The sequence below is a fragment of the Argiope bruennichi genome, chromosome X2 (genome assembly GCF_947563725.1).
Source record: "Argiope bruennichi chromosome X2, qqArgBrue1.1, whole genome shotgun sequence".
NCBI lineage: Eukaryota > Metazoa > Arthropoda > Arachnida > Araneae > Araneidae > Argiope > Argiope bruennichi.
Window position 1 is genome coordinate 62,471,030 of NC_079163.1, and position 14,426 is coordinate 62,485,455.

Sequence of the window (14,426 nt, forward strand, 5' to 3'; positions counted from 1 at the left end):
AAACTTCCGTACCACATCAGCGGTAGAACGTTTGGCCCTGACGGATTTAACGTGCACCAGACCAGCTTACACGACGGTTCTTCAATGGAATTGGGTCTCGCACCTAAAACCCTCCGGTTCCGAAGCCGAGACCTTACTACAAGGCCACCCCGGCCCACCCCAAAAATTAATCTTGCTGCATCTAAATTTCATCTTAAACATTATTTTGGAAGAAAATCATGCACTCGATGCCAAAATAAAACTTCATAACATGCGAAATTAAGTTCGATTTTCTTTCAAAAATTTTTTAGAAAATGCACAACTTTGAAATTCTTCCCTTTTGAAATAAAATATTTCATTTTGACTACTAGAAATACTAGAAGTTACAGTGCGCGGTACCAGCCATTTCTCAATTACAAGCGAGTGATTAGGCATGCGAATCTTTTTCGCTTGGTCTGATTTCTATATATATTCCAGAATTAAATAACAAAATGCAAATTATTCGCAACATTCTCATGCGAGAATGAGCGCAAAGTTGCGCAAGTATATACTCGTAGTATTTAAAGAAACTTAATTTACTAATATTAAGAAAAGAATAAGAGCCCTCAAAAAGTGAAATATTGAGTCATGTACTATGCAGTGAAAAAGGTTTTTAAAATATATATGTTCCAAGTTTTATAACAGCACTTTATTTTTAAGATTTAGAGACAGGATTTGTAAATATTCTGGATTTCTGGATATTTTGCATAATCGTAAAAATATCCAGAAATTATTATCACATGCATACTCTCCAACAATATAAATAAACTACGAAATCAGTTCGCTTAATGGCTTACAGAAACATCAATTTAAAAGCAATTTATTACATCTTCTCTAATTCCAGCAGTTTAAAAAAATGAGCACTCTGGGTTTGAATAATTTAAGCTCCGATGAATTTCAATGTCCTAATAAAAATATGTGCCTAATAGAGGAGAGAAACAAGCCTATATGTAATGTACTATAATGATATTAGGTATCGGCTAGCAACTACTTACTTCATCATTGAAAATATTCCAAAATTTTCGCACTGATTATCTCCGTAAGAATATTCTTTGAACTGATATATTGTGGCTCCCTAAATTGTGTACACACCACTTTCTCTCTTTTAAAGGTATAAAAATGTTACTTTAAATTTACGTTTAAGCTTAAGAGCTGAAATAATTATTAGACGCATTAAGAAACATATAAAACTTACAAACAGGAGCAAAGTATTGATATTGTTTTTATTAACATATTTTTTATGGCAAGATTACAAATTTCTTTATCACAAAATTGGGTCTACAAAAAGTCTATCTCAATAATAAAAAGAAAAAGTAAATGGATTAATTTTTCGGTGCATATCCTTTTACATTTAAAACAGCTTCTAAACGCCATAATTGTATACTAATTAAATCAAAGGTCGGGATTAAAACGTTCTCTTGCTGTTGTGCCACGGAAGTTTGGAGAAGAGAATATCAGCTTAGGTGTCGCTCTCGTCATCTGACCGCGATTCAAAAGTAAGAGTCTGTCTCCATATAGTCCTTGTGTTGCTTCCAAAGGAATATTAATATGACTCAACTAAACTCTAAACGGAGGGGCGTTGAATTAATAAGAATCTGTGTTTCCAGAGGCATTATTTTTACCCATTCTTCTTGCATCACGGCTTTTAAGAATTTTTTTAATTCTTAAAAATGTGTTTCTGTACAGACTTCTCTAATTCAATTATTAAATTTTCGATGATAGGAAGGATGGGGACTGTAACAAGTAAACAATTGAATTTTACAATTTGTAATAATCATGGCTTCACAATTTCAGCTGCATGTTTGGGATCGTTGTCGCATTGAAAAATAAAATTTGATCGTACACACAATTTCTGTGCACTTTCTCTTTTGGACATCGAAATATTTTATTTCATTCGTTACGCCATCGGTGAAAACTAAATTTCCTACTCCGTTTGCAAACAGACAAGGATTGAGCTTTGACTGTGGTGATAGTGATCTGGGAAAAGAGTTCCGAACTATACTTCGGTTGTTCATAGCTTCGAACATCGCTTCTAAAAATGTTAAATTTTCTATTGTCACTGAATATAATAAGCTTTTTAGAGCTGGGCGATGACGAAATTTCACCATCGCGATATATCGTCCAACACATATAGATATTTTCCGATATATCGTGATATCATTATTTAGTTATAGCCATTATAAGTTATAAATAGCATCTCTAAACATATTGACTGATGAAAACAACTCCAAATAAAAGGAAGTTTCAATTTATATAATAAAAATATTTGTTTTCTTTTAAATAAAAATAGTAAGAAAATAATTTTGTTAAAATCCCTTTAATAAATTGTTTCAATGCCAAAGCAATGTCTGCATGTTACAATTTATAACATTGCGTTTAAAACAAGTATTTTCATATATTAGAATATGACAGTATTTATAAAAATATTAATAAAAATTCTGTATGAAGTTCAATAAAAAATAACAAAAAAAGTAACAATAAGAGCAACAAAAATAAGCACTTACTGGTAACGAAAACGAAATCCAAAACTTAAATTAGTTGTAAATATCGATTTATTGTATCGTGATTTATCGTGAGCCGCTAGGCGAAAACGGAGGTATAACGGATTTTTTTTTTTTTTTTTTTTTTTTTTTTTTAATGTGAGTACGCTTAAGTGTGAAAATGCATGCTGCGAATAAAATTTTGAATTTAAGCCGAATTAATAATTCTTTTTTTTTATTTCTGAAGATGAATATTTAGCGATTAAACGAGGGACAGTCAACAACCTTCTGATAACCGTAATTATTTTTCCATGTTGGCATCATTCAGTTAGAGAGCAGAAAACAGTTTATTCCAAAATGACAAGCATAAAACAAGTACTTTTATATATTATAATATGACAATATTTATAGAAATATTAACAAAATATTTTATGAAGATGAAAAAGAATGAAGAGCAATAAAAATAAACACTAACCGATAACCAAAACGAAATCGTAAGCGCAAATTGATTGTGAATTTCTATTTATTTTATCGCGATTTATCGTGAACTATTATTCATAATCATCATTTCGATTGATCGATATTTTTTGAAAACTGGCATCGAAAAATCATTTTTTTTTCGATAAATCGAAAATCGGCACAGCTCTAGAGCCTTTATAAGTTTTAAACTTATTTGAATATTTTATTATGACGTTTTAGACATTTAATGAAGAACATGAGTGGTATATATTCAATTTTGGGAACCACTATGCATGTTTATGTAACATTACAAAATCGATAGCTCTCTAGCTGTAAACTCTAATCACAATTCTACTTTTAACATTATTGTTAAATAATTTTTTTGTATCAACGTTATCGTAAATCAATATATAGATATCCTTAGATCCTTCGATGCATCATAATTAGCCTAATTAGGATAAAATGACCCTGCTCAAAATAACGTAGTGTAAGCATCAAATGAGTTAGTAAAAAATCTTTGAAAACAGCGATTGAGTTGTTTTAACTGTTTTTGTTGTTGTTGTTGTTTGTTTGTTTGTTTTTTGTTTTCCCTTCTTTTCCTTTCATCTATCTGAAGAGATGACATTTTCAGGAAACCGCTGTCCCACTGATTCAACTAAGAATCCATAGAACGCTTGTGCTGTTTGTGAAATTTTTGTATTGGCTTTTATGTAGTATTGTTGAATGAGTTAATGATAATTCGATGTTCGACCTTAAAGGGGTTAAAACAAACAAGCAAAACAATTTGCAAAGAAAGAGATTATGATAAATTTTCAAAAAAACGGTCCTTCGTTAGGTATTTTCACGAAGGATGCATACCCTCAGAAAAAAAGACTGCCATTACTCATTCTATTTTTACGATACCAGAAAGCCTTTCTACAACCTTGAGTTTTTATTCGCATAACGTCGAATATTGCGCCATCCTGGCGAATGATCTGGCGACGACATTTTGCTGATTCTGTGGCAACCCTATCAGTGTTCAATGCATGCTGAATATCTCCTCTTCTGTCAGACTACAAACACGTGTGTCTTTTTACGCTGTCCAAATTGACCTGGTCCTTGCATTTATTGGAGCGAAATTTTTTTTTCCCGGATTTACGGGATTTATTGCAATCTGAGAAGAGCAATACGGAGAGGAGAGATTTCTCCGCTTCTACCGTGAAAATGAAAGCCAGAAAAGGTAAAATTATCTGAATTTGACGGGAGTAGCAAATTTAGAATTAGCGGTTCTTTTTTTGCTCAATATTTATTAAATAATATCATTTGCAGTTCAAATGCCACAAGAAATTAGCTAGCATTTGCACAATTTTTCTTCTCAAAAAACAAATGTTTTAATAATAATTGCAATTTTATTTGAATAACTGTTGTAAATAGTTTGATACCATTTGCATAAATATAAAAACAAAATAATTTTATTGCATTTTAGGGGTTATATTAATAGTAACATATCTATATAATTTTTATACTTAATTTATCAAACGTTCATTTTTAAGTATATTTCAGTGAAAAAGAAATAAATCGATGGAAATGCTCAAAAAGCCATGATGCATTGTAAATCGATACCCAACATGCAGAGCTACTTTTCTCTAATAAAATACTAACTCAATTATCGATATGTTTTGAAGAATTTTCTAGGTGTATTTCTTGCGCACCTTTTTCTCTTCAAAATGATAAATGCTCTTCTACACAACTGCTCTTCTTTTTACAAGAAAAATGTCGTACAGGTGCGACGACATTTTATTGGAGGAAACATCCAAGTATTTTTGACACATGTATTTTCTTTTTCATTGCACGTAATGTTGATACTGGAACTGTCAAAAAACGTTAAAAGACTCATTGCGTCATAAGTTGCGCACCGCTGTCATGCGCATCCCTTTGACGTGAGTTGATACCGGAAGCAAAAGTCTTTATATTCAACTGAGAGGAGAAAATATTTATTGGATTTTAATTAATGAAAAAATGCTAAGATAAAAACATAATTTTCCCCTTTTAATGTCTTTATTTTGTCTTCTATTATTAATCTGAAAAAACTTTGAAAGGAGATTCTTGCTTTTCCCTCATAAAAAAAATGAAAAACTGATAATTCTTATTAATTAATTTGTTAATTTTTAAGAATGAATTTCGTTTACCTTGTTTATAGAACTGGATTGTCTGATTGTATTAAAAATGAGCTGTAATTTTTCGATGATTCAAAACTCCTGCCTTCTAATATTTAGAAATCATAATGCTAAAATTCTTCTAAACAGGAACCGTTTTAAAGCTTTTGAATTGTAATGTTTGTGTTTTTAGTAGCTTAAACAATTAAGACTTTTTTTCTTACATTATTTCCTATTGTTTTACCATGTTTAAACACCTTACAAAAATTATCTGAAAATTCTTGTCTCTGGAGACTGAATTTGAAGAAATTTTCATGTTATTTATTTCTCCAGCCCTAATTGTTTAGATATTTTAAATAGCTTACAGCTTTCTGCCTTGTAATATTTAAGATGATTAATCAAGATTATAAAGAGTGTGTAATTAATAGCTCATGGTATATCACTAATATCTCTGCAAATACTTATAGCATGTGTTTATCATAAAAGTAGGCGTTGATTATGTGATTTATGGGGAAAATATCTTTTTTAAGCTTCCAATCAAAAAATTCTTTAGCTTCACTTTGATCTTCCATACTTTCATGAATACATGGAATATAAAGGTGTGCTTACATAATATGGCACACAGGGCCTCTTTTTTTTTTCTTTCTTTCATTTGTTTTTAAAGTACAATTCACATTATTTATCCTCCCTTAGTCTTAAAGTCAGGGAGATTGAAATCGCAATGAAACTTAAATAAGAATTTATAAAATATCTTTAAACTACTAATTTACATTTTATTAACTGGCAAAAGATCTGTGGAGATTAACCCCATGCCTTAGTGAGGTCCAAATCTTTGAAAAAGGTTCTTAGCTTTTCAGAGATGCAGTTTCAGTCATCAGATCTCTGTTGAAGATGTTTAGTTTTCAAGAATCTTGAGAATTAAATTTTAAAAATAATAACGACTCATTTTTCTTCTAAATGCAAATAACCGCTTCTTCAATTTTGCGACCCCTGGTACTAGAACCCTGTTCACGTGCCCTATCTGCCCCATCTTAGTTTTAGCATTGATGAATTCTGATGGATTTTCCTTATTTATTCATGAAATTAGTGCTTTAAAAAAACTATTGCCAAATATCTCCAGAATTCAAAAATATCATTATATTAAATTTCAATACTTACCATCTGTTTATAAAGAATATGATCCTTGCTCTGATGAGTCGAGTTTCAGAGTGAATAATAGAAATCTTTGAATAAAAAAAATGTATATTTAATGAGGAAAGAATATAATTACATTTATTGCGTTACATAAACAAATGATCTTTTATTTTCTAATATTTCTAAGTACAGTTTATTTCTAGGATGCATTTAATTGTGTGCAAATAATATTTTCAGTTCATTTTTTTAATATATTAGAAATTATTGTTTTCGATCTATTTAAGAAAATTGCAAACCTGAATTAGAAAGGAGTGGGAAAAAACTTTCTATTATGTCAGAGAACAAAATTTCGCATTTTTTTCCCTACTCGCAGCAGTCATTTTATGATTTCTTCTAATTATATTTAATGTGAATGTTAACTTATTCAATATTATGAAACAGCACTGAAAAGACATTTGAAATATTATGAAAAAAATCTAGAAACTCGTATTTTCCCTAGAACAAAATCTTTATGCATCCAATGGGTAATCATAATTCGCATATCCTTTTTATTCGACACATCGTAATCGTTCAGATAGAAATGAAACAAAGAACATAATAGATATAGTAATCTTTTTTCAAATGATGAGAAGATGATCCCGAAGAAGTGGCTTTCACTCTCGGCGCAACTCAACCGTACAAAAGAGGCAGACTAAAGAGACATCCTTTCAAATGACCCCTCATCGATTTGGAAATTCACGAATTGTCTTTTATGCTATATAAAATTGTATTAATTACATTCTAGCTTTGATCTCAAAATTTTTAATTAACTCATTGCTTCTGATAGATGCTGAAACTGAGCTTTCTTGCTTTGTTTCATTCAACCAAACAACATAATAAAGAGAAATTGTTTCAAGAGTGTTTCTCGATGGGTTAGACAGTGACTGCCAACAGACCGGAACGCCACTGGTTCCAATCTGATAACAGCTTTACTTCGTGGTCATTTTCACTGTCAGGTCAAGGCCGTTTTCTGAAATTTAAATTGGCTATCTCTGTTATTGAATTGATTAATAAGATTTCTTCTATGCGTTTGAATCCTACTCAAAAGCTGATCAAAATAACTGTGGAAAATAAACTCTTTTCATAGTAGTTATTGCATGCTAAGTTTCTGTATGACAGTTTTTAACTTTTGGACCAACTTTTAGCAAAATAATCAGATCTGAGCTATGATGATACTTTATTTCATATTTTACTTTAAATAACATTAAATACTCATTGGATTAAGATAAGTTAGGCGCCAGTGTTAAGCACTGTAGAACTAACAATTAATCTGTCTTAAGAGGTTGACAACCTGAGTAGATCTAATTCAGGTTTGCGAAGTGAGATTTAGATCGGGGTTAATCCTTTGGTGAATGATAAATCAGTTGAATCTTCTTTTTATTTCTTCTTTAAGTAAAAGAATCTTATATATTTTGGTATTTGCAGAATTTATTGTGTAAATCATGTAATCCTAGTCTTTGTTACAAAAGAAACGGTAATTCTTCTAGATATTCGTAGATTAAGCTGTTTAGATCCTAAATATCATAAGACAATGCATTGTGTAGTTCTGAATTCTCAGATATGCTAAGGTAGATTAAATGTTTGAATGTCATAATTATATATCTTACATATATTTTTACAGTCTAAAATGTCTAAGTTAGAAATTAATAAATTAAATTAGAGTTACTAAGGCTTGAAAATATTATAATGAGATCACTAATTTTTTTTTTTTTTTATGTAGGCTTTAAGTCACTTTCACTGGCGAATACAGTCATTTTATTTTGGTGCACATCAATAAGTCTTTCATTTAATAACTGGTCAATAAAGTTTAAGACTTAAACAATTTTTAACTTAATCGATATATTAATTTTTTTAGTAACTGTATGAAAAAATATTTTAAATATAAACAAAAACATATATCATGGGGGGGGAGAGGTCCAGAATAATAAAAATCTTCGGAAAAAAACAATCAGCAGTAATTATTAATGACTTTCGTGTTTACAAATAAAAGCATTCAATTATTATATTATGAGAAAATAATAAACTTCAAACAAATATGATATTCGAATTATATTATTACATTAAAGAAACTGTCAACGAGGATATAACATAACCAATTAAATGAGTAATTAAAGTCAAAATATTCAGTCATTCCATATTTACCCATACTGCAAATCAAAATATTTTAAAGTTCGTAATTTTTTTTTAGTTTGGTAGCTAGGCTAAGAACATTTTTAATCGATTTGCCCATGGCACCTCTCAGCCCAGTAGCTTTAAGAAGCTACCTATTCTGCCTAGGCGGAAATCCGCCTATTCTACATTTCGTTACTTATAAAAGATCAGGAAGTGGCAACTCTTTCGTCTATAATTACTATCTAGGTAATGTTTTCGACATCTTTCCTTGTTTAGAATGCCGTATGAATATAATTGTGGCTTTGATTCAGAAATAGTTTTATTTCCCTGTCAATACTTTTTTTTACTTGTCCATGAGCATTTTCAATAGCAAATTGCTATCATAGGACTTTGTCTTAATCAGTGGATTGATTCACTATTTTCCTTTCTCTTATGGAGACAAAAAAACTATATTTTAAGAAATTTAAATCATAATTATGTATATTAAAAAACTGCAAACTCTATTAGCGACAAAATATGAACCGATATCTCTACGATGTTTTTTAAAATTCTGAATGCTATGCAATATTGTGGAGTATCTTTGTGCTAATAGAAATAATTACTTATTATTATATTTTGCATTCAATTAGCAAAAACTTCGACTTCTACATTTCTTCCAAGATCTCTCTTGAACATCTTTCAAAAGATTCTTCTCTTAAAAGCTCAAATTAAAGCATAATCGAATATATTTGAGTAATTTTATGAAATAAATTAGATTCAACTATTAAATATCTTTTTTCATATATTGCTGCATCGTAATTTTTAAATACAATAATGCAAGTTCTTTCTTGCTTTCTTTTCCGAATTACGTTCTCGTTCTGAATCTGGAGTTCTTATCTCGGGAAACTATCTTTGAAGGTACATCTTTCAGTTACTTTATGTATCTAAATATGCACGGTTTCAGTGTCATCTTTTTTTTATGTATATTAAACGTCAATTCACTGTTATGATACATTTATAAACTGGAGCTGTTGTTGTTTTTCGCTTAAGGAATATAACTATCTTAGTTTTTATTTATTGCTCTAACACTTGACAGTTACAATCAATATTTAGGTTGTTTTTCTGAAACAATCTTATCGTTGATAATTTTTTATCAAAAGAACTTTAAAGGAAAAAAACCCTTTACACTTTGTCTTCTAAACTTTGGTGAAGTTTTTCACCCTTTGAAACGATATACGAATATCATAATTTTTTAGATTGGTACAAAGGAGAGTGAATAAGATATCAATCGCTAAAGAAACCTTGAACAAACAATTCGAATCACTGGCCCTTGAAATATGCATCAAGTAAATAGGTTGAAAGTAATAAAATTCCCGGCCCACACATTATTGTTCATCAGGATGTCAACAGAATTTGAGAAATTCACATCCAGATAATAGGATATTCTCGTAGCTTTATTGTCAGTAGTAGCTTATCTCATTTCATTCCGAAGTCGTCTTCTTATTATTCTTCCCCTTATGGAGCCATAACTATTCTTTAACTTTGAAACCTGGTGTGCAATAAATGAGAAGAACAGCTCTCGAGCTTCGGTTTCTGTGAAGGAAATATGCATGTGTATTCAATATCAGCTTCAAGATTTGATTGTTGTTTGTTGCCTCTAATCATAGTTTTAGAAGAGTGCCAGTAAAATGTTACTCGCATTTGCTGTCTTGAGGTTCGAGCAATCACGTTACGAATTGGGTTTAAATGAGCAATCCCCAAGGTTCCCTTAACAAGTTTCAGAGATCCATTAGAACAGAACCGTAATCAAGAATTTGAACGTTCATGTCACAATAAGAAAGTGGGCCTTGTAAAATAACTGAGGAACGAGAAAAGAAAAAAAAAGTTGCTTTATTCCATTTAACGCTGTGCAATTTTGTAATGCGGTGCTTTCTCAAAATAAAATTTTGATGGCCAGCTTTTATTTATTAATTTTAAATATTTATGAAAGGTGTTTTTCTATTCTGTACATATATTTAATGCAATAATATGCATAATAATATTTAAATTGATATTTTTAATATTTTACAACTTATTTGGTATACAAATATTCCTATGAATTTATAATTTAAGAAAGGTTTTATTCAAGTAATTAAATCATGCATATTCAAATAATGGTTGTGTGTTTCTATATTGCGTCTTGCAGATACGTTTGTATCAAATTCAATTAGTTTACAATTGTTCTAATTCTACGATATTTTTAAAAAAATTTAATTTTAAATAAATTTTTAGGTTTAAATTTAAAATAAAACCAGAATAATAAATTTTTAAGAATCCTTATATTTCGAATGTTTGAGATTAACCTTCTATAAATATATCTACTATTGTTTGTATAAAGATATGTTTTACATAATTTATAAAAATATAATATAATATATATTGAATTTGGTATTAAATTTGTCAGACTCAAATGCTAAAAACTCCGCTGTATTCTTAATTACTTACTTCATCAATTTGGCTGCTGTGGTATAAAAATTTTGATACCACAATTTTTCTTCCATTACATACCTTGAAAACGAGAATGACTCATCAAAAGGCAGTGATCATAGTTTTTACCTTAGTTACTAGTTGTCTTTATTTCTTTCGACCATTTGTCTGCAGCTTATGGTTCGGTTCTTAACTTATCATTTTGAAATGACTTGACTTGAAGGGTTCCTTCGGCAGATTGCTATCTCAACTGCTTCACAATAGGCGACCCCGCATTGATGGGTTTTAAACCTATGACATTGCCCTTAGTTCTACAGCGAATTGATCGGATGACTTCAGTACGCTATCGTCTTTTGTGGAAGATCAAAGTAACTATCGAGCATTATGGCTTTCTGGTCATTAAAATATCTAAAATAACAAATGATGCTTTTAAATTGTTCTTTTCTCATTGAGTGAGCTTTAAATACTTCGAATTTAGTTTTTCTCGTAAGACGATATGAATGTGAATTTTTCCACTCTTCTATATTCTCCTGTCTTTTGTGTACTATTTTTAAGATATCACTTAAAAACACGCGTTTTTCAATTTATATTCATCTAAAATTTATCAATCTACATTTGCCCCAAAATTTGATAGTTTAAAAGTTTTGTAAATGATCATCTATTTGCATTGTTTGCTTTATTTACCAGAACAAAAGAAAATGAGCAAATATCTAAATATTTTATGATGCGATACATATCATATGAAAAAAAAATATATATTCGAACTGTTGAAGCAGCTAGAAAAAAAATATCTTCATAAACATTTATATCGAGAGAATAATTTATTGTATATATATATATATATATATATATATAATATGCACATTTTAATTTTGAGTGTTCTAACCCTTTACACTCGGATCTCTCCTTGAAATTAAGTTGTATTTATTTTTCGGAGTGATAAAGTCTTTGTATTAGGTGAATAATTATGCATCGAATTACTTTTCCGAATTATATATTACTAAGCCTAATTGCTTTTGCTTAAATAATATATTTATATCTGTGGTTGAATGAACGTGCTTTTAAGACAGTACTACAGAAGTTAGTTTTCGAAGAAGATTTAAGTAAATAACTTGGTCACTTGTCAAATAATAATTCTTTTTAGGATAATATATTTCGCAATATTTTGAGCATGCAATTATTTATAGAGTTCTCAAATTTGTCTTTGAAAGTTAATAAAATAAATTTTTCATCCCATTTAATTAAATTCTTAGCTGTCTCTTAGTTACAAATTACCTAAAGACCTGTTGAAATATTCTTTTATGATTGACTTATTGCATCGAGACATTTCATATTCACAAGGTTTAATTTACGCATTTGGAGTGGATCGATTTTTTTCCCCTAGCAAACTAGTTAATATAAATTTTTTCCCACTCTATTTCTTATCTTCAATCATACCTTAATCCACTGATGACAGATGAACTTTGAAGCAGTCGAAATCCATTGGTTCTCTCTTCTCAATTATTCGAGCTACCGACATCTTTTCCTCTGCTAGGACAGCTAAAGGATGGACCTGGCTAGTCGCCAATCGTTCCTCTTAAGAACCATTTATTCAATTCTTCATTCTTGGGCGGGTAGAGAAAACAGAAATTCAAACATAGTATAAAAACAATCAAAATTAGATTAGTTTATCATTATGTTATCTCTTCATGTTATCTAACATGGTTAGTTCTGAATTTGATTGATAGCTCATCAAATCTTTATCAAATTTTAGGTAAAGATTAATAGAACTGTACTTTATTATTAAGACCTATCTTATTCCTTCTCAAATTTTGCTAATTTAGTTTTCAAATTTACTGCAAATTCCCTTTATTACAAAGAAAAATTTATTTGAATTTCATCCAGTTCTAATACCTGGATAGGTTCGATTTTAGTACAATATTTTTTTTCCAGATATATTTGGCCTATAAGCGCTTTATATATAATCTTGAAACACGATGATTGAACTAGATTTTCACAAAAAATGCATAACACCTCGATTAATTTTATTTATTGAAGTGTTTGAATTGCCTTTATAGCTTATCAGAACTTCTTATACATAAGAGAAACAAACTTTGTGCTATAAAATTCCGAGATCCTTCAATATTATTTTGATAAACACTTTTCACACTTTTTTATGAATATTGGATTGATTCAAAACAATATTACAGTTTTGGGATAGTATAAAAATCTTTTTTATACGTATAAGCTATTTTTATAAAAATTCAAATGTCTTAAAGGGAAAAGATACGAAGTGAAAGAATAGAAATTTGAATATACTGTGCGAGCAACAAACACTATGATATTAATTTAGCATAGTTAAATCTTTAGTGTAATCGAATTCACACAGGAATAATATTCATACGGGAAATACGATGAATAGCTTCTTTGAATGTGGAACGATCGATGAGAGTCCAAGTCTTTGAAAGAAATACCTTTTCACTATCCTTGATTAGTAATTATTTACTTCATAGTTGAAGTACCTGGGCATATTCTCAAACATTGCATATAAATAGTGATTACAAATAGCCCTCTATTTGATTGAACAAAATATTAAAAAGTATCTACGAAAGTTAGAAGTTTATAGCTTCTGTTTAGTACTTCTAGACACAATATATGATCAAAATTAACCATACACTTTCGGATTTACGCTATTTTCAAATAAGATTACCCTTGAATTTCTACCTTGTAAAGATGTCTGAACTCAGATTTTGCAATGAAGCATTTAGGGGCCGACCAAAAATTAATGAAGAAAATGATTTTGACTGTCCCTTTCATAAAAAGGCTTGAGTTTCAATCTAGAAAAAACTTCGAAACAGATTGATAGGATGAAATGGCATATGAATGTATGGATATTACACAAGTTTTAGCCTATTTGGATCCATATTTTTCAGGAAAGTGAAATATGTATTGATACGATTGAATATAATGTTGAAAGTCTTTATTTGGGGAAAATGGAATTGCTTCACACTATATATATATTCATTGCATGTGATGTGAATTTTTAAAAGTTATTTTAAACATTTATCATATTTCAAAATATTTCTTAGAATATACATCTGTAAGTTTTAGCTACAGCTTCAGAGCTTCAGCAGCAAAAGTAAGTACTTTATATTTTATTAATGTTATACGATTAAGCATTTTAAACAGACTTTATTATTTAGTGACTAAGCATAATCTAGTGATTCTGCTAAAACTGAATCGAAGTAACATTCTTTTTTCTTAGTTACTTATTCGAGGTCTATAATTAGCAAAGTGAAAAACTCTTACTAAATAAAAAACATTCAGAAAGTTAATAAATAGTAATGAGGTACCAGAGCAAGCGCATTTCCTTTCACAAAAGTAATTGCATTGTAGATTGAAGTTCTTTTTATCTGTGAGAATAAACAACATTTCAGTTTTATCCTGGCCGTTGTGCAAAAATTCATTTTCTTTGTCTGTAAACTATATTGTCGTTTTTTCGTTCTCATTGCTGTTTATATTCTTGAAAGAAAAAAAAAACTAATTAGATCATCATTAAATTTCTCAGTTTCTTCTTTTATTCACTTGCATTCTAATTATGCTGTTAGCATTTAAAAATGAGTTG

At 29.5% G+C, this 14,426-nt stretch overlaps 1 protein-coding gene across 2 annotated transcripts in view; it reads left to right on the forward strand.

Annotated features, from left to right (window-relative positions):
• The first annotated feature begins 4,008 nt into the window (after nt 1-4,008).
• Nucleotides 4,009-14,426, forward strand: part of LOC129960099 (homeobox protein AKR-like) — a 203,195-nt gene continuing 192,777 nt past the window's right edge. Inside the window, exon 1 of one of the 2 annotated variants that reach the window (XM_056073214.1) lies at nt 4,009-4,176. In XM_056073214.1, the coding sequence (XP_055929189.1) occupies nt 4,161-4,176 (16 nt within the window). In that variant the 5' untranslated portion in view covers nt 4,009-4,160. The remainder of the gene's footprint in view (nt 4,177-14,426) is intronic. The other variant, XM_056073211.1, reaches the window with a different exon arrangement.